Source organism: Pelecanus crispus, chromosome 3, assembly GCF_030463565.1.
Source record: "Pelecanus crispus isolate bPelCri1 chromosome 3, bPelCri1.pri, whole genome shotgun sequence".
Classification (NCBI taxonomy): domain Eukaryota; kingdom Metazoa; phylum Chordata; class Aves; order Pelecaniformes; family Pelecanidae; genus Pelecanus; species Pelecanus crispus.
In genome coordinates, this window is record NC_134645.1 from 107857459 (window position 1) to 107879317 (window position 21859).

The 21859-nt window shown below is 35.6% G+C and overlaps 1 protein-coding gene across 1 annotated transcript in view; it reads left to right on the forward strand.

Annotated features, from left to right (window-relative positions):
- Positions 1 to 21859, forward strand: part of CSMD1 (CUB and Sushi multiple domains 1) — a 1273929-nt gene that overhangs the window by 1096823 nt on the left and 155247 nt on the right. The window contains exons 39-42 of the mRNA XM_075708500.1: positions 435 to 504; positions 2700 to 2816; positions 7057 to 7266; positions 19223 to 19411. Of these exons, the coding sequence (XP_075564615.1) occupies positions 435 to 504; positions 2700 to 2816; positions 7057 to 7266; positions 19223 to 19411 (586 nt within the window). The remainder of the gene's footprint in view (positions 1 to 434; positions 505 to 2699; positions 2817 to 7056; positions 7267 to 19222; positions 19412 to 21859) is intronic.

Below are 21859 nucleotides of genomic sequence, written 5' to 3' on the forward strand. Positions count from 1 at the left end.
TGGGTCTGTACTACTCACTCACATCAGTGGTTGATTCACTCCAGATTGCAACCTGAAAATGAACTGGTATGCTTACACTGTGGATGAGAACCCCGGAACTGAAATAAGGAATGAACCAATTTGACCGTATGAATGCACATAGTCAGCTGCTTCTGTCTTGCAACCAGCCTTTTATTTAGTCAAAAATGTGAAGAGGTTTTCAAGTTATCAAAGGAAGAGTGTTTTAGAACATCTATCCAGTAGAAAAATAAGAACATAAAGCCTGAAGTATTTGAAAATAGAGTTTAACAAATTTGTAAAAGTAATTATAATGCAGTTGGTTGATACAAGAAAAGACACAAATAAGATGATCCAGGAGGTCCTCTGTAGCTCTGCCTTCCTGGAAAGTCCCATAATGGATGTCTGTAACCTAATATTTTGCCCTTTCCAAACAGGGCCGTTCTCATATTTCTTGCATGCCAGGAACAGTTCGACGCTGGAACTATCCATCTCCTCTCTGCATTGGTATGGATACTTACTTGTTTTCAGTGTGTTCTGAACATCAGTCAGAAGAAACTCCCAGCTTTGTCATACCTATTGTTCCTTCACTTAATTCTGTTTCCTTCAACACTTTTTTGAGTTTCCATTTGTATCTATGAAATATGAAAAATTACAATAAAATTTTTCTTTATATATAGTGTATATGCTATTTAAAAAAAAATTGTGAGAGTGGGCAAGGAGGAAAGCCGGATGTTTACCATTGTTTAGCTTGTCCTGAATACTCTGCTTTGAATCAGGCTGAATCTTCTTCAGAAGGGAGAGGAAATTAAGACATTCCTTTTGCAGCATGCTCAGTTTGGAGAACCTTCTAAAGAGCGAGGCAGGTCATGCAGGGAGCGGAGGAGACTTCTCAAAGAAGCAGGCAGTCTGTCTGCAGCACAGAGCACCTCTGAAGCCAAGCCTTCAGGGGTGGTGGAATGAAAAAGAGTTTTAGGGATCCGGAAAAGCTCCAGCTCTGTTAATCTGAGAAAGCTGTTAAATGATGCTGAGTTAAAAAGCAAAGATAAAAAGTATTTCCCTTTTAAGCATATGAAGACTTTACCCAACAGATCTGAGTTTTTTCTGTTCTACCGTATTGTTTCTTGATTAAACAAAGTTTAAGAGAGTCAAGATTCTGGTGCCTTTTGTCATGCTTACTTCAAGAGAAAGCAGGAATGGAGGGGAGAGAAGCACAGCTCCATCATAATATTCTGCCACTTCAGCTTTGAAATACATTCTTCAGTGAATGCTTTTAATTTTCAGTCAGCAAAAGCTGTTCCTTTTAGCTTCATATCTAAGAGGAATTTAAAGGATTGGGATGATACGAAGTAATATTAATGTGAAATGGTTTTAAAGATTCCTTGTCAAGTTGGGCCCATATATTATTTTGTATTGTCAACTTCTACAGAAGCAGTCACTTCTGATTAATATGAAAGCAGTGCAGTTCCTTCAAATCAATTTTAGAAATGGAAAATTTATTCAGGAAGGTGTATTTCTGGGTTTGGGTGTGGGGGTTTTTTGTGCTAATCTTGTATTTCACCTTGTATAGTAAATATAGTCCCTATTTACAAACAGTGTGCTCACTGATTTTTTTTTTTTTCCCCTTTAGTTCATGAAGTTTTGCTGTCATGGAAGCTAAAATACCCACAAGAAAACAAACAAACCCTTAAAACATGACCCCTTTTCCCTCATCTCCAACCCTTAAAATGTTGATTTTTCTAGAAATCTGTTCTTTTCACTAAACAATGTATTTAACATTGTAGAGAGATATTTGAGAAGTTTGAGATTGATTTCTCAGCTTTTTAGTGGAGCTTTTCCTATTTTGATTCAATTTCTTTTGTCATCTAACCAGTAGATTATTTTCATTTTTCTAGTACAATTATCACAACACACAGTATCGCAATTCTGTTACCAGATCATACATCAGGGTAACACTTAGCATGACGACTCAGGCTTTAAAGTAGTGATTCCTCAAATAATAAATATAAATTACAAGATTTTAATCTGATTTCTTGAAGTTACTCTTCCTTCATATTATTGCCCTAATGAAGGTGTAAACTCAGCCACTTCTTTACCAGTTGCTTCACATATTTACAGTTTAGCTTTATGTAATCCTAAATGATACAAATGGCTTTTCAATCTCCAAACACATGAATTTGCTGAAGAATAGCATACAGATAGCAAGCAAAGAATAATTCTGTTATGCAGCTAGTCTATCATCTTTCTGAATTAAAGAAAGGACTGTGGCGGGTTATTTTCTTTGTTTTTAAACTCAAGTGTGGTTTTAGCTATATTAACTAGCAGATCTGCAGCTGCATCATGGATCAGTGTCATAATTCAGTTTAATTCTAAATATGTTCCTCTGATTATGAAGCCTATCTCAGCATAGCACCAGAAGTTTTTAACCAATTAGTGAGCTGAGACAATCTGTTACCCAGTCTATATGTGCAACTACACATTTCCAGTAAAATCTCATTGAATGTATTACATTAAGCATGTTGCTCTAACTTGATTTTTTTTTTCACCCCCTCCTTCATGAGGAATGTTTTGACCATGATATATTTCACTGCTTGGGGGTCATGGGGATAAAATGGAAAATCTGTCTTTGAATTAATCATATGCTAGATATCAAGAAATAATATTCCTAAAAGATACAGTGACTTTCTTTTTATTTTTAATAGCTAAATGTGGTGGAACATTGACAAACATGGGTGGTGTGATCCTGAGCCCAGGTTTTCCTGGAAATTACCCTAGTAACTTAGATTGTACATGGAAAATTTTATTACCTATTGGATATGGTAAGTAAATTTCCATTTGAAGAGCAGTTATTTATAATCATCAGATTTTAATATATATAAGAATATTCTAATTTCCAGTATGAAATAGATTTTATCCAGTGAATGTATTGTGAACCCCTTACATAATTATGCACTATCTTTTGATTTGAAAATGGTTGGCAGTTTAAAAATACATCTTTGTCAAAGCAATTGTTATTTGTAAAACTCAGCCTGTCTCAGAAACTGATTTCAGGGCAAATGAAATCCAGTGCATGAATATATATCAGATGAAATAGATATTGTAAGTTCTAAATTAATTAGTGGTCTTATGTTTCATGTCCTTTCATTGTCCCCCAAGTGACTTTTTAAAAGTATTTCTTATGTTCTATGAAAATGGACAAAACCTCATTTCTAGCACTATGAATTTGGTTAAAAACATTCTAAAACTTTATTCCAAATACCAGGTAACAGTTACCAACTTAGAAATTTTCTGGGTTTGCATTAAATCTGTTGTCATATGGAAAATGTCTTCACAAATAAATAATAATTAGATAGAGAAGGCAATCATGGATAATAAGAAATCTATAAGTGCATGTATAAAACACAATCTTCTATCATTATCAGAAGTAAAAGAGGAATAAGTTTTCTTGCTGTGAAACATTATGCCCCATACTGTGAATTCAGTGCCAGTGCTCAAAAAAGAAAATCAATTTTAAAAGCTTATTATTAAATTCACTATACCCATCTGTGGAAATGAATTTATTTTCTGTGCTTTCCATTGCATTCATAAGAGGGATTTTTGTAGTAAGATGTACTACTTACATAGAGTGTGTTATACTAAGCTCATTTGTAGAAATACTGCACTACTGTTTAGAATAGTGCCCTTTATCAGTGCATACATGGTAAAACTGATTCATCATAGTTATGGATAGCCTTAGTAGCCTTAGATATCCTTATAGCCTTAGGATGACCATAGACAAGACATCCTTGGCTAATTTTGGCATTATAAAGCTACATTTGCAGAAAATACAAATGATAAGCAACTGTTCTGGAGCGATGCCATTCTAATTAGGCTACTGCAATACTGCCTTTTAAAAACACTCCTTCATATTTCTCAGAGTTTCTCTTTAAGCTTTTCCATGTAGACGATGTTTCATGGATTAATTATGCAAGAGTGTCTTGTATCCTATTATTTTCCCTCTCACTTCTCAGAAAGTCTCCGGTAGTAGTAATCCTATAAATAGAAAAGATAATGATTTTGTTTGGCAAGGGATTTAACAGGTACAAGGTGTTCATACCATTGATTTATCATTGCTTGAAAAAAAGCTGGAAGAGGACATTTTTTACCATAAAGTTGCTGCAGGGATTTTTTCGCAGTGTCTGTCAGATAATCCACAGATAATGTCTTTATACCAGGTTTAAGCATTGTGATTGATGTGATGTTTCACAGAGAACTTTCACTAAAAAAATCTTGGATACTATTTTAGTTACAAGTATAAACTTGTCTCCCTAAGAGTTGTTTGTCTACATTCATTCTATTGTATCAAAATAAATGCATGAAATCACTGAAACATAGAAAACATTTCCAAAATTGAAAAATGCTCCAGGATTTTTTTTTTTCGGGAAGGATTTTAATGTGTGATCGAGTTAGAGTTTAGCACTATACACAAAAACTGATCCAGAGGACACTCATGAACACGTAATGATTGATTCAAATTCTACTGAAATAATTAACCTCACAGTGACTTCATCTCTCAGTAAGTATTCCTTAATATCCATCCATTTATTCAAACTTTGTAAATAACTGAAGCCCGTGATATTAGTGACTTAGTACAAGCACACGTGAGTGCTTAAACAAAGTCCAACAATAAAACTGTGGGAGCTAAATGTGTCCCAAAGTATAGTGCTCTCTTCATTACATGAAAATATACTGATCATGTAAAAGAAGACCCTACTAAAATCCAAATATAAGACCCTACTAAAATCCAAATATTTTATACAGATGAAAAGTACATCTTTTCAAGTCAGTTGCAGTGATTTTGCAATGATTTCAGGTAGCTGTTAATTGATTAGCATTTGTAAAAAAGATTAGCTCAGCTTGGAATTCTCATTATTTAGAGTCTGTTAAGTAAGAGAGGAAATCCTGTTGAGTTTGGAGAAGGAAGTAATATAATTATAGTTTGACCAGATAATGATTTATTTTCTGTAGCTATCAGTTTTATCCTGTGTAATTTTATGGAAGAAATTATTCCCTGTAGAAAACTTTTTCTTTGACATACCAAATTGACGATTGTAACTTCTATAAACAAGGAGGTAAGGCTTGAGTGACACATACAGTATGTCCTTTAATTGAAAAACCTTTAGAAAAAAATATGTTTATGTTTAAAATGTGACTATTTTAGGCAGTTTAATATTTTAAATGTTACTAGTAAATCTACCTTTTTACTTTTAAAATACAAAGCTTTTCTATAATGAATATTTACAAATAGTCATATAAATTCCTTCTCAGTAATTAAACAGCAATGATTGAATTTTAAAGGTACTCTGTGGCTCATCAGAGACTACTTCAGAACAGGAGGCTACTTTTATTTAAATACCTAAACACTGATTTTGGGTCTATATACATATGTCACTATAGCAACTTAAGTGTAATATTAAGTGGCTGCTTAGTTCTTTAGAATTCCATGCTCCTGACATCCTTCTCTGGTGGGAATCACTAAATGCTGATCCTGAAGTCAAGTTGTTTCTGAGCTGCTTGGTGTCCTACCTCATCTTAAATCGTGGGAGCACTGCAAAATTAGTGGCTTCGCTCAAGTCAGACTAGTCGTATCAGACACCATACAAGAGATGGCTGATACTGACACTTTGATATGTTCTGTATGTCTCTCTCTATTGATCGCATCAGAATAAGTTTTCTTATTCAGCAGCTGAAATACTGGGTTTCATATCTCCCACTCTGCATAGGTCAGAGAAGGTACTAGGGCTAAATAACCCATATTCTTATGAGTGCTCCATAACAATCAGTTTATTTGGTAGTTTATTTAGTTCCTCCTGTAGCAAAAAAAAAAAAATCCATTTTATACAGATTATTATATATCAAATCACAGAGGCAAAGAAAGGAGCTATAGAGCTAGACTGAGTGAATTACTTACCCTGGTGATTAATGTATAAGGTATTCTCCTGGAATGAAGAATATGTCTCTCCTGCTCTTTAAGAATGTCAGGCAGAGAGATAAGGCATTGAATATTTCACATTGCTTTGTTGGCTCATTCAGCAATTCTGTTTTATTCCATTCCAGGTAGTTCTTCATAGTCTACCAGACCAAGGTTAAGCCCAAGCAGTGTGGTTGCAAGTTACTTGGTGCTACGTGGCTTTCAAACCAGGGGTTCATCCACCATCCCTCTTTTTATATAATATACACACATAGTTTGAGAAGCCTGAATTCCAAGTGCTTAGTCCACATGAAGTAGTGCTAGAACCTAAAAACAGCTCTTCTCATGAGATTATGCTTATACTTCTGACTGTTGAGCATTTTGGGAGCCATCTCTCTCCCTTTCATTTTGTGAGAAAGGCCTGGTTCAGCCACCTGAATTCTGGGAAGGGTTTGTGGTAAATGATCCTGAGTAAGTAGCTGTCACCACTCTGGAGTCCTGTGCATCTTAGAGTGCTGCATACAGAGTAGAATGGCTCTAAAGACACACTGGCCCAAGCTGGAGGGAAGAGGAGGCATATATAGGTGACTTGGGTCAGGAAAAACAAGGTAGAGTAGGTGGTTGGAACTAGGTAGGTAAACTTCTGCCTCTGAAAGGTCACTCTGTTAGTTACTTTCCTGGGTACTGAGCTGATCCTGAGCCTCTATGAGAGGCTTGGCCCACCTACAGTAATGCTTTTTGGGCAGAGTCCTGACCATGCTGTGACACAGCAGGATTTGTGACGTGCCGCTCCCTTAAGTGTTTTTGTTGGCTGGTTTAGGAACCTGACAAATATCTGGTTGTTGACTTTGTGACTTTGTTTCATTGCTCCCTTCATGTGTCATGATGATATTTATTGGGAACCAAAAAATTAGAAGCTCCAACTCTTGCAATACTTAGTGGCTATTTCCTTAATTTAAGTATCCTACTTTGAATGGTGACCAAAATAAAAATATTGTGCCTCTAACAATTATTATGACATCTGTTTTTTGTATTTGCATGCTGTAGCATTAACTAACATGAGTTTAAATAGTCTGTTTTCAATTTATCTTTCTTTCTCAATGCTGCAGGTGCACACATTCAGTTTCTGAATTTCTCTACTGAAGCAAATCATGATTTCCTTGAAATTCAGAATGGGCCTTACCACACCAGCTCTATGATCGGACAGTTTAGTGGAATGGAACTCCCATCACCCTTGCTAAGTACTACTCATGAAACACTCGTCCATTTTTACAGTGATCACTCGGAAAACAGGCAAGGATTTAAACTGACATACCAAGGTAAGTAGGAACTAGGACAATGAATTTTATGGTTAAAAAGGATTTTTTTTATTATTATTATTTTTAAAAATACATTAGGCATATACTATAAAACATTTTTAAATCTGTTTAAATTGTTTAATCCATAGGTTGAACTTTTTTACAACTGAAATTGTGTTGAATTGAAATCCTTATTTTACTGATGTAAAAACCTGAAGCCAAGGCGATGTCACTTGCCAAAGATGACATAGCTGATACTCCTTTCCATCCCATTAAGGTGTACTGCTACTGGAGAATACTGCTAATACTCACTGTCTAGTTTTCCAATTTATATAATCTTGTTATATATACATATATAAAAATATACATTATTTTTAATGTAATGAATGAGTATTTCAAAATATGGTATGAGTTATTTTAAATATTCAGGTTAAAATTTTTATAATTCTTATATTTTTGCAGTCTAGACTTATGTGAAAATTAACAGGAAATGAAAAGACAACAGATAGCACCCATTCTGTATCTGTATTTTCAAATACATATATTCAGTATTTGAACATATGAACTTTTTGTGGTCTTCTACTGTTGGCTTTTTTCTTCATCTTCATTGTTTGTTTTTTTCCCCATTAGTGACAATAAAACATCATTAATGCATGCATATTTCTAAAATGTTAGAATAGTCTTACTGAAATCTGTTGAGCCCCATTGCAGGATATGAACAGTTTAACAAAATGGAATGGCTGGTTGAATTCTCGTCTAACTGCAGTGAGGGAGATTCATGCTACCTTATTCTAGCCTCTTAATTTAGATAACTTGGTTAGGTTTTCATATATATATATGTATACAAGCCTATATGTTTGTATAAACATGTATATATTGTGGGTTAATCCTGGTGGGCAGTTAAGTACTATGTAGCTGCTCACTCACTTGTCTCCCACCCCCAGTGGGATGGGGGGAAGTGGAAAGGAATAGTAAAAGCAAGAAAACTTGGAGGCAAAGATAAAAAACATTGTTTAGTAAGTGAAGGATAAGGGGAAGAAGAGAGAAAGAAAACAAAACAAGTGATGCAAATCACTCACCACCTCCCACAGGCAGACTGATGCCCAGCCAGTTCCCAAGCAAAAGATGGCTAACGTCCCTAAACCCCCTCTTTTCCCTTTTATTGCTGAGCATGGTTTTATATGGTATGAAATATCTCTTTTGTTAGTTCAGGTCATCTGCCTCTTTGATGTTCCCTCCCAACCTGTTGCACAGTCCCAATCTATTCACTGGCAGGACAGAGTGAAAAACAGAGGTGGCCTTGATGCTATGCAAGCACTGTTCAGCAAAAGCTAGAACATCAGTGTATTATCAGTATTGTTTTGGTCACAAATCTAAAACACAGCACCATATGACCTACTATGAAGAAAACTAACTCGTAGCTAACTATCGTAGGTAGGCCCAGTACAGTATTTATTTGTACACACACATATATACAGTTATAGTTAGACTGTATCTACGCAGTCAATGGATAGAGAGGAAAAATCTTCCAGCAGATGATTCTGAGCACCTGTTTGAAAAGCAATATTAGTAACGTGGATGAAAGAGTCCTGAAATAGTGCCCTTATTGAGAGCAAAGATGCAGCATTACTCCATAGATATCAATTCAGTTTGGCTTGCTGGCTACTCAGTTGGAATATTCCTTGTCACAACTCATTTTAATACACACTGTGTCTTGCCTAACTGCTATTCATGGGCTATAGATGTGGGAGAGAGATAAAATACGGGAGTTTGGCATGGGTGTCACATTCAAAATGTTCTTAGGGGCAAAAGGAAGCATATCATATATAGAAAGCTAAGAATTTATTTTTTAGTCCAATTAATGCTTACACAGTTAAGTTTTCCAAGTCAGTTAACACAGAACAAAATCATAAGCAATGCAGTTGAAATTTTTACGCAAAAAATTCCTCCGACGTACCTCATTTCTTTTGTGTTATGTTCACCCTCTCAGTGCTCTTATGGAGCCTAACATTGACACCTTCTGTCTTTCTCATGTAGAACTGGAGAGGCAGTCATGAGCCTCTCAAGCTCTTTGCTGGGAAACATATGGTAGGGATTTCTTACTCTTCCATCTTGGGTTCCACTTGGATTATTTTTAGATGTGTTTTTCTTACCACAGTCTGCTGCTTTCTTACCGATTCCCAGCCAGACTTTGAAAGTTGCTTTCCCCAGCTTTAGTTACAATAAAGGATTGTTGCTTGTTAAGCAGTGACTGCCAGGGCTTGCCAGGCCTTTAGCATACATGATATTTGCAGAGCATGACCTAAAGCATGTTAGGTAATAATCACTTTGCTGCTAGCAATTGTTAAAATGAGCTAAAACCAGCTCAGGCCAAGGCAAGTCCAGACATATCTCAGATCTCTGAACTCTTGCACTGGCAGGTGCATAAATGGCATAAAGCCTATGGCATTTTACTCTGACAGAAAACTTCACTGTGTTTCAAGGGCTTGGAGATGCTGCAAATAAGGTAAAGTAATCCAGAAGAGGCTTAATCATTGTGGTATCTGCTTATAAGAATGTATTGTCCAGACGTAGGTAAAAAGAAACTGTATAGATGTTATGTAGATATATAGTAATATACATATAAAAAACCCTAGGCTTTGTTTGCTCAGCTGCTGACAAAGCAATGTACTGAATCCATCCATCCTCCTGACCAGGTAAAACTAACAGTTGCTGTACCAAGCAAAATAGTCTTTTGAGGCCTATCAGTAATAATTTACATGATTTGCAAGAATCATGTTTCAAAAGTATTTAATCTCTCAGGGCATCTAAAATAGGCATCTTAAATAAAAGGGAACAAATAATTGTCAGGACTAAGTAAAGGTTGTAAATAAAATTGGAGGGCGTATACCAGTGCAAGCAGATGTAGCACACACAAACTAAATTCTGTAAAGAATTTGAGAGAACAAATTCATACTGAATATTTAAAGACTTAAATTTTGTCAGTAGTTTTGCTTTTGTCATTTTCGCCATTTCTATAGAAATGAATTTGTAAAGCAAAGCAGATGGATCTGAGGACCTGACATCTTTATACATTTAATAGATGTTTTTTCAGACTGTTTCTAATTGAACCCATTTTAAGGTGTCCTACTATACTATAATTGGGAAAAAAGTTCTATAAGTAAAAAGGCATTGCTTTTCTAATAATGAAATTAATTTGATATACCCTTGAAAAAAGATGAGTAGGCAAAAAGAGTCCTTAGTTGTAGTCACATTCACCAAACCCATTCTAATTTCTTAATGAAGGTGTTGCATATTAGGAAATACCCACAAGACTGCATAGCTTAATCCTAGTCTGATTTTTTTAAATGTACTTAAGTTTACATTAAAATGGATTTAAGATTAAATTTGTCCTTTTACTGAATGATACTAAGCTTGGTTTGATTCAAGGGCTGCTTTTTCACGAGTGAAAAAAGTGTCATTTCTACCTACTCAAATATAAGTAGTGGTATTAAGGTAGCAGACCTTTTTTTGCAAGGTAGAAGCCTCTTTATAAAGATACCAATCTAAAAATAAAGGGAGATTGTTAATGGGTATGCTTATTCAAGCAAACTTCCATGTCATAAAAAATTAAGTTTTCTAGAGATCTTAGCATTTTATGAAGGACAAGGCTTTTTGATAACCCCTCATCTCAGGGGAAAGCAAAGAATATAGTGAATGATAGAATTATATAGTGAAATATAGAATTATATAGTGAATGATAGAATTAATAATGTTATTTCTCAATTTTTCTACTGATGTTCTGAAGACAGAAAAATATTTGATATTGAAATTTAATATAGCCTGGGGTTGTTCTCTGAGCAACTTCTTCTCTCTTGGGGAGGAAGAAGAGTGTATGCACACTGAGAACAGTAAAATATTTGCTTCCCATGCTTGCAAGGAGCTAGTGCTGCTTCTTAAGCACTAGACTATGAAATCTCACAGCGCAGGATTTGAATATATAACCTGAATCACTTAGGTACTGTGTATTTCTGAATGCAGTAAAAAGCTTTGTCTCCTTAGCAGAACCCTAGGGAAGTTACAGCTCTGAGTACCATTGCCAGTCAGCTCCTTGTTGTTGTACACTCTGATGTTTTCATGTTTTGTTATCGCATCAGCTTTACAATTGCACTACATAAGGAATGGTGGGTATTCCATTATGTTCAAGACTGAGTTACTGAATTTGTGTGTGGTGTGAAACGTTTTGTTTCACTTGTGGCAAGAAGGAAGTTCATACTGATTACCTGTTGAAATATCTGAAGCAGTTAAGATAAATTTTATTAGATATTATTTTTATTTATTTGTAAGGTAATGAGAGGACTTTAAAAGTGCCTGATTTTTAAAACAGCAACATTTAATTACACTTTTTCTGTTGTTGAAATAAATATTGTACTGTTTAACTCAAAAAACAGAAGCATTGAGAAAGGGTGTCTCTTATCACCGCTGTGGTTATGCCACCTATGAAAAACAGCAAAGACAGGAAGTAACCAGAAATGCTTAGAAGAATATTTCTAAATTGCATTTGACTGGCCATCTTGAGTTTCTGAGACCCTCCTATCTGTTGAATCTCAGTATCTGAGATGTAAACAGCCTATACACACTAGGTCTGAGGGGAAAAAGAACTGTCACAGAGGTTTGATTGGCAAGCAAATTTAGCTAATTACAGGCTCAGGATACTCTACATATAGCTGGAATGACTCAAGTTAGGTCAGGAGAAATAAATAGCTTTTATGACCTCTTAGATATTCATAACAGAATTTAGTACACAGAAGAATACAGTTAGTCTAAAGATTGTTAAGACATATTTGTGGTTTTTAATCCCTGGCTAAATTATGACTGTTAACTTGGCCTTTTAATATTTCTGGAACATCTTTTTTCCACATAGGTTTCCCTTTAGGACTCGGGTGTCTTTAAGGGAAGCAGATGAAATGTTTTATTTGTGTTATCTTTACTGGGGGAATCACAGTTCCTATTACTGGAAGTCTAAGAGTATTTTTAGTCTGTTCTGAATTTCAATGTAGCATAAAGCCGAATATCAGGTAAGAATCTTACCGTGTTGTACTTGGAGAGCAATATGTTCCAGAAAACACAAAAAAAAGTCCTAATTACACTCCCTTCCTTCCACAAGCACACTAATACACATACACGACATGATTTGAGCCTGTTAAATCTGATGACCTATATCTAGCATAAAGACAATTATGGTAGAGCTTCTATGTCATAGGAATCCTGGAAGGAAAAAGGGATTGTTGAAAAACTACCATATTTCTAAAATGGTTTCAGATTGCTTTTGGGGGGCTCATAACAAATGATTTTCTAACTCATGACAAAATTAAGCCATGTTTTGTGACTTTAATTCTGAGTCATTGCATCTGGAAGAATGATATTCTTTGGTGCCTAAGGCAATAAAGAGAGGTTCCAGATTGCCATCCTGGGTTGCAGCAAATTGTATACTGGGCTTCCATAAGAAGTGTTGGCCAGCAGGCCGAGGGAGGTGAATTTCCCCCTCTACTTCTCTCTTGTGACACCCCACCTGGAGTACTGTGTCCAGCTCTGGTGCTCCCAGCACAAGACATGGACCTGTTAGAGCAGGTCCAGAGGAGGGCTACAAAAATAATCAGAGAGCTGGAACACCTCTCCTATGAAGAAAAGCTGAGAGAGTTGGGGTTGTTCAGGCTGGAGAAGAGAAGGCTCCACAGAGACCTTATTGTGGTCTTTGAATACTTAAAGGAAGCTTGTAAGAAAGATGGAGAGAGACTTTTTACCAAGGCCTTTAGTGACATGACAAGGGGCAACAGTTTTAAACCGAAAGAGGATAGATTTAGATTTGACATAAGGAAGAAATATTTTAAGATGAGGGTGGTGAGACACTGGAACAGGTTGCCCAAAGAAGTTGTGGATGCCCCATCCCTGGAAGTGTTCAAAGTCAGGTTGGACAGGGCTTTGAGCAACCTGATCTAGTGAAATATCTCCATGCCCATGGCAGGGGGCTTGGAACTAGATGATCTTTAAAGGTCCCTTCCAACCCAACCTAGTCTAGTCTAGTCTAGTCTAGTCTGACAAATGGATTTTGTTCTTGAGTTTGTAGTTATACACAGCACGATACTGAGGAATCTACAATAAGACTAAATGAAAATCTTAAGTATCCTTAATTGTGAGCTTTCCTAACATTTGAGTGTTTGCATGCTCAGCTCTCTGCTAATACAATTTTTCTGCAAATTAATTATTTCCATGTTGATGTGTTATAGATATATGTGGCACTTGAAAAGGCAATAAGTCACCCTAGTGTTAATGTAAAAAGGAAAATACATTTAAATCATAAAAACAAGATAGCAGAAGATCAATTATATTTCTTTTGTGATTTATACTCTCTTCTTACCAGTGGAAAGTATATTGCACAAAGAAATACCAAAAGCCAACACGAGATCATTTTAAAATTCAAGTATTTGACTGTTGCCAGCATTGGAATTAAATATTTTTCTTAGATTTCCTTTACACTGGGCTTCATTTCAGGCTCTCACTAGAGTTTTTTCTGCTGTGAAATGGTATATAATTTTCTAAAGCTCAATACCAAACAAGTGTTCGGCACAACACTCATAAAAAAAGCTTTCTTTTGTGAGGTGTGACATCAGGATTTGTGGGTAATATTTGATAGTGATGACTGAATAATAAATTTCTCTGTTAAATCAAATTCGGTTGAATACAGAAGAATATAATTCATATTTATATTAAAACTATAAAACATATTCCCTGAGTGGCCTATAAATCATGATATCATAGTCAGATGGGTCACCTGACTTACAGTTACTCCAATAATTTATGCGTCATCCATAGGTTTTATACCAGAAGTCACATGCAAAGAGTATCTTCACATTTTATACCTTTTTTTTTTTTCTTTTTCAAAAACTGTACTCTGCCCACATGCAAGTCCTTTCACCCCTGATTGACTGACCTCCAAATTTGTGTTAATCTGCCTTAGGCAGAGGTTCTATTCTTACTAAAACAACTAGCAGAACAAACCCCAAAAGTTTCTGTATGTGTTTTGTTTACCTTACTTACAATAGGAGAAAAGCATAAACATCTCTGAATAAACACCAACTAGGATTATAAAAGATAGGCTGTATTTTTTCCATTAACAATCCAAGGGACTTTAAGGGATTTTGTACAAATTAGAGGGACAGAGAGATGTTGATGTTCTTTCAGGATTTCCTCTTTCACCTGCGCTGTTTCTGTGTTTTCTTCTTATGTAGATCTGTGAGGTAAGTTTTTTTCTGAAACGAATTTTTAAGACTAAATTAAAAAATCAGAGACCATATTAAGTGCATTTAAAATGTAATCTAATAATACTGTATTGCAACAAATTAACCAATAAGGAAGGATATTTTTCATACATATTAATCTCAAAAGCTTGTACAATCAAAGTTTAAAAGTTCCAACATTATTGCATTGTTCAAAAACACTGTCATTGTAATTATTGGACAATGTAGTGCTGCAACTTGTCGAATAAATCTGTGATCTTCTGACCCTCCACAGTAATCTTTTATTGTATTTTTAATATAATTTGCTAAGTAGCTTTTTACATGATTTATTAGTCTTAATATGTCCTGTACTCTTAAATAATCTTTCTAGTACTCTATTTTGTATAAAGATGTTGATAACGATATTATCTGCAGTAGTACTATACAAATAATGATAGCAGGAGTAATAATAGCATTAATAATTAATGAGCCATTACTAGATTTAGCAAAAAATTTTAATGAACCATAATTAAGGTAGAATAAAGCTTTTTGTGTTTCCTTTCCAGTAGCAATTAATTCTTATTTTTAAGTTTCTATTTTCTTAATTTTGTGTTATTTAGGGGAAGGGGAGTCTGATTTATTAGAGAACTTCAGAATATTTCTGGTAGAACGAGCCGGGTTAGCTCAGTTGGTTAGAGCATGGTGCTAATACCTCCACATCCCTTCCAGCTTTGTAATGTTACAAACATTGGATTCTGGATTCACTGAATGAATTAGGGGAAAAAAGAAGACTTTCTCAAAATAAATCTTCTATTTATTCCATAGCATGAATGTAATCATCAATGACTAAAAAAACTCATGTCAGTAGCTGTACTTCAGTGAAGCAATTAAGTACAAACTTTACTTTAAATAAGCATTTAAGCACACATAAGTTATATGTTTAGCTTAATCTTGCTGAAATTGGTTGTTTAAATAATCTAATTGAAAATAATAAGTATATACTTCTAGGATGACCATGTCCATATTGTAATCATTACCTTTGAAAAAATAACAAAATACTTTGTTTAAGAATGTGTTCTTCATCTCTCTTACTGTACTTTTAGACCTTGGACTTAACAGCACATGTTAATATAAAGCACACTGGTATTACTGCTCTTACTTGTCTTGGTTAACCCCAGCTGCCAGCTAAGCACCACACAGCTGATTGCTCACTCCTCCACAGTTGGATGGGGGAGAGAGAAGAGTAAAAGTGAGAAAACCCATGGGTTGAGATAAAGACAGTTCAATAGGTAAAGCAAAAGCCACACACACAAGCAAAGCAAAACAAGGAATCCGTTCACTGCTTCCCGTCGGCAGGCAGGTGTTCAGCCATCTCCAGGAAAGCAGGGCTCCATCTCACATAATGGTTACTTGGGAAGGCAAACACCATCACTCCAAATGTTCCCCCTTCCTCCTTCTTCCCCCAGCTTTATATGCTGAGCATGATGTCATATGGTATGACCTATCCCTACGGTCAGTTGGGGTCATCTGTCCCAGCTGTGTCCCCTCCCAACTTGTTGTGCACCCCCAGCCTACTCACTGGTGGGGTGGGGTGAGAAGCAGAAAAGGCCTTGACTCTGTGCAAGCACTGCTCAGCAGTAACGAAAACATCCCTGTGTTATCAACACTGTTTTCAGTACAAATCCAAAACATAACCCCATACTAGCTACTATGAAGAAAATTAACTCTATCCCAGCCAAAACCAGCACATTAGTTAACTTTCTTATCTTCTGACAGAAGTTTTTTGTAACTGTAACTGTAACTGTAACTGGAATGGAATATGTAACTGTAACTGTAAATGGAATGCTCAGGGAAAGCAGGGCATTCATTTTCTCAATAATTATTTCTTAAAAGGCAGTTACTTGTTATCTATGTGAAGTTGTTTGTGAATTATTCTACATAATATTTTTATAGAACTGTCTTTTTTTTGCTTCCTGTGGAGCATCAAAATATCATTGAAATATTCTAAGGAAATATATCTTCAATATGGAAACTTGTAGTTTTAAATTATCTTTATATCTTAGTAAACGAGTATTGGGTTTGTGTGGCAAGGTTTTGGTAGTGGGAGGGCTACAAGGGTGGCTTCTCTGGGAAGCTGCTAGAAGCTTCCCATATGTCCAATAGAGCCAATGCCAGCCAGCTCCAAGATGGACCTGCCACTGGTCAAGGCTGAACCAATCAGCAACAGTGATGGTGCCTCTAAGATAATATATTTAAGAAGGGGAAACAAAAAAAAAAACCCAACTGGGCTCAAACTGCAGCTGGAGGAAGGAGTGAGAGTATGTGAGAGGAACGACTCTGCAGACACCAAGGTCAGCGTAGAAGGAGGGGGAGGAGGTGCTCCAGGCACCGGAGCAGAGATTCCCCTGGTGAAGACCATGGTGAGGCAGCTGTGCCCCTGCAGCCCATGGAGGTCCACAGTGGAGTAGATATCCACCTGCAGCCCGGGGAGGACCCCACGCCGGAGTAGGTGGATGTGCGCAAAGGAGGCTGTGACCCCATGGGAAGCCCACGCTGGAGCAGGCTCCTGGCAGGACCTGAAGACTCATGGAGAGAGAGGAGCCCACGGTGGAGCAGGTTTGCTGGCAGGACTTGTGACCCCATGGGAGACCCATGCTGGAGCAGGGGAAGAGTGTGAGGAGTCCTCCCCCTGGGGAGGAAGGAGTGGCAGAGAAAACGTGTGATGAACTGACTGCAACCCCCTTTTCCTGTCCCCCTGCGCTGCTTGGGGAGAAGGAGGTAGAAAAAATCGTGAGTGAAGTTGAGCCTAGGAAGGAGGGGTGGGGGGAAGGTGTTTTAAGATTTGTTTTTATTTCTCATTACTCAGTTTTGATTGGCAATAAATTAAACTGTTTTTCTCCAAGTTGAGTCTCTTTTGCCTGTGATTGGTAATTGGTGAGTGATCTCCCTCTCCTCATCTCAACCCATGAGCTTTTCATGTTTTCTTTCCCCTGTCCAGTTGAGAAGGGGAGTGATAGAGCAGCTTTGGTGCATACTTGGCTTCCAACCAGGGTCAGCCTAATACAAAATGTTATTAATGAAAGCTCCCTCTGAATTTTCATCACTCTATTTTGTAAGAACTAAATATGTTTAATTGAATAATATTTTGAGGTCTTTGAAAACATAAAACCCGACATTAAAGACGATGAATCATTAATGCAATTTTTTTGTACAGAGATTTATCTAGAAAGGACTTTTTCCTTTGTAGACATCTGTCATTTTTCTAGATCTTTTTGATGCTCTGTGACTTTAGTGTCTTTCATTAATTCTTTTTAATTTTTTTGGTTAGGTGATTGTTTTTGCATAGTTTAATATATATTCAAAAATCCAATGTATTGTGAAAATCTTGTATTTCATAACATTTTAATGAATGAATGACTTTGTTATACCTTACTAGAATACTTACTATAGTGTTTAAATGTGAAAACATATTTAAGCTATTGCTGTGATTAGTTGTGTGCTGATTTATTGTTGAAGTCATTGTACAATTTTATTGATGCAGGTAATGAACAAACTGGAATATTGCCAGCCAAATAAATATAAGCCACCATAGTAATATATATGCTTATCCTCAATTTGAAATGTTTGTTTTGTTACATAGTGCTCATAGTACTGCAAAACTCCATTTTTTGTTGTGCTGCAATTACATCCATTCATAGTAAATGACACATAGAACGTTATGAATGTATATGAAAGTTACAAGAAAAAAGTTACCTCAAGTTCTTAGGCCGCCATTAATTGTATAAGTATACTTGCATATTAATTTAAAAAAAAAAGGATTTTCTAATTTTGGAAATTGCACTATGAACATGGTCATTCAATAGATATGCATTTTTAATAAATACAGTTTAATTCCAGGCATCATGGACAAATTTCTTTTCCTAAAGTATTTTACTATTTCTTTCTTAGAAAGAATTGCATTGTTTCTTACATAACAGGATAGGAAGAAGGTATTGAAAAATTCTGTGATAATTTTTAATCTTGAGCCACCTCTTAAATTTGGTCAATTAACTTAGTAATATTACTGTGTACAGCTTTTGGATTCAATGTTGCTGCATTCAGAGCAATTTTTTTTTTTTTTTATTTCAAGACAACATATTACATTAAAGCTGAGTATAAAGTTTATGACAATGTTTGACATACTCATGAAATTATGTCACTTAGTGACATACTCGCTAATATATCCATTTATTTATTAAATAAGTTAATTCCATGTACCTTGGTTAAAAAAATGTCATCCTGTTATAAGACTATTACTTCTCAGAACTTATGCTCTAGGTCTGAGCCTAGAAATTTATTTAAAAATAAAGATGTGATTTGTAGAATATCCTAATCTGAAGCCTGAACATGAACTACTAAAACACAATATTCCATCTTCATGCCCTGCACCCGGTGTTTCCTTGACTTTCCTCTCTAAATTCCTGATGTAGATGTTCACTCTCTTCCAGATTTTGATCTTTCTTATGCTTTGTCTCTAGAGCTAATCTTTTTCATTCCTTTATGAAGAACTGGATGGTCCAAATGGAAGATTTAATTCTTGTTATAACATTAGTCACTCTATTACTGGAGTTTGGCATTCCAGTGTTTACCTATTATAGAATGTATTACAGAACTTATATTAATGTTTACTTCCTGTGTTGAGAGCTGACTAAGCAATAAAAAGTACTTCTGTTCTCTTCCAGCTTATGAGTTACAGAACTGCCCTGATCCTCCTCCTTTTCTGAATGGATATATAGTCAACTCAGATTACAGTGTGGGTCAGTCAGTATCATTTGAATGCTATCCTGGATACGTTTTGAGGGGTCAGCCTGTTCTCACGTGCCAACATGGAATCAACAGGAATTGGAACTATCATTTCCCCAGATGCGAAGGTAACTTTCTGTTAGTACCTTTGCTTCAGAACACACAATACCTTCTACTTTTGTTTAGTTGTTTGTTTGCGTGTTTGTCATGCAGTTTTTGCTGAAGAACTGCACCTTTATTCTAATCTGTAATGTTAGCAGCTAAAGTCAGAATAGTATGTGCTTTTATAAATCATAAATATTTTATGAAACATGTTCCTCAGCAGTGATTTATTGTTCTTATTAATATCTGTCAGTTTGTATTGATTATGAGAACTCATGATATTGTCAGAAATTATCTTAAGCTCCATGTGAGGTTTTTTCCCTTCTTTTTTCTGATTTGGGGGTGAGTGGGGCAGTGTACAATGTAACATATAAAATTTTCCATTATAAAGCTTTTACTTGGACTTTCATCCAAAAAATACAATTCCTTTAGACCTTTAGAGATTTTGACAAGGTGTCATATAGGATGTTATGACAAAACTAGGTAGTCATTGTGTAGAACTGAAGTGGTGTCAGAGATTATCAACCATCTAAGAAGATACAAAATAGATTGAAATAAATTATTTCCATCATAACAAGAGGCTAATGGTGCTATAGGTTTTCACTGCAGAATACACTGATCGTGAAAGATGGGACAGATGCTTCTCTACACAAACCACCCAATAGCTTTTAGGGTAGTCAAAGTAGAAAAGACTGCGAGGAATTCAGGAGAGATCTAACTGAGCTACAGGTATAAGCCAAGTAGGCTCAGTCATTCTGCTTCAGGACAGACTGTTAGAGGCTAGAAAGAAATTTTCCAGGGGGACAGGTTAACACAGTGTTTTCTAGTTTGGATTCTTCTGCGCGTTCTTATTAGACATGGAGGGCTGAATATTGTCAGAAGCAAAAACTACGCTAAATGGACTAAAGGTTTGCTTCAGCACTGCAATTCCTTGCTTCCCAAATGAAGATTTTAGTACTGTGAATAATAATTTTGAATTATTTTCCTATTATTTCTGAGGCAGGTATTCTCCTAACAGCTTAATGGTATTGCTCTGCAGCATGAACATGTATTTTGTACATGTACTTGGGAAGGGACGTTTGTATTATTTCCTTACGTTGTCATTTAAATCCAATCTTACAAGAATCCATAAAATTGAAGTTCTAGTTCCATAATAGTTAGTGCAAATTACCATAAATTACTCAGAAATCTAGTAAAGTAAATATATAGAGGAGGTTGAAAGTATTGCATATTTCTTGGAATGCAAAGGGTTTACAAGGAAGAAATAAAGTTTAAAATTTGTTTTGTGGATGAAGATTTTCACAGACACAAATCTTTGTCCATCTGAGACTTGTTAAAACATAAAAACAATTACACAAGCCCAATTCTTTGGGTTTTTTTTTAAATATTATTTGTATTATAATTGGAATTATTAAACTAACAATTATAAACTTTTTTCATTATAATTTAAACTGTATTATGTCACATTCTTGCATAGACATTGTAGAAGTTTGAATATAGGAGGCTTCAGGAGTAAGTCATAAATGTGCCCTGCTGGCCAAAGGGAAAAGACAATGTCTGGACAGAGCATTTGGCATTGGGAATGAGAAAGGCCGTGTCCTCTGACTTCAGCAGTTCAGTTAGGAAGTAGTGCGTATTTGAACACAAGAGAGTAATGAGTTTTGGTTTATTTCCAAATGAAAGAACAGAGTTTTATTGCCAGGCACTTCTGCTGGTTTGCATTTTTGATAGTATAGAAGTAAAAGTACTAAAATGATGTTTCCAATATCGAATGGCATTAGAAAGTTTCTAGCATACAAGACAATGCGTAACTTCTGTACAATCAATGGGTTTTAAATTTAACATTTACTGTTAAATGGCTATCAAGATGTGGCTGCTGTTCCCAGGTCTTCCATTTTTTCTTGTTTTTTTAATCTGTGCATCAGAACAGCTGGAAGACAGTTTACACATTTTGCAAAAATATGTATTTCAATTTAAGTAAGAAGGAATGCATGCAACTAATTTAAAACCTATTTTTGACTATTAATTTCTCTTTTAGGGAGAAGAATAAGTAAAAAAATAAAATAGCAACATAACCAATTAATATAATTAGTAATTATATCATCTTAGCAAACTACAGTTGGAATTGTGTTGTGAGCCTTCCATAGCAACTCCATTGGTCCACACTGCAACAGGCAATATAGGCATCTCTTATAGAACCATACCTCCCAAAGGAAAAAGAATGGAGAGGCATGAGAAAATGGTGTTCTTTGTGAGAGCAGGGGTAATGCTTTCCTTAGATACGTACAGTGTGATAATGCATCACATCTTTTACAAAGTGGTTGGTTGTAACTCACAGTGATTTTTTTTTTCTTGTTTTAATGGGGCTTTTTTCCAACTCTTTTACCACTGACATATTTAGATTAAAGATGTGAACCATCATATCCCATATCTTTTAACTAAACTAATCTGTCATATTCCTTTTAAGTTATATG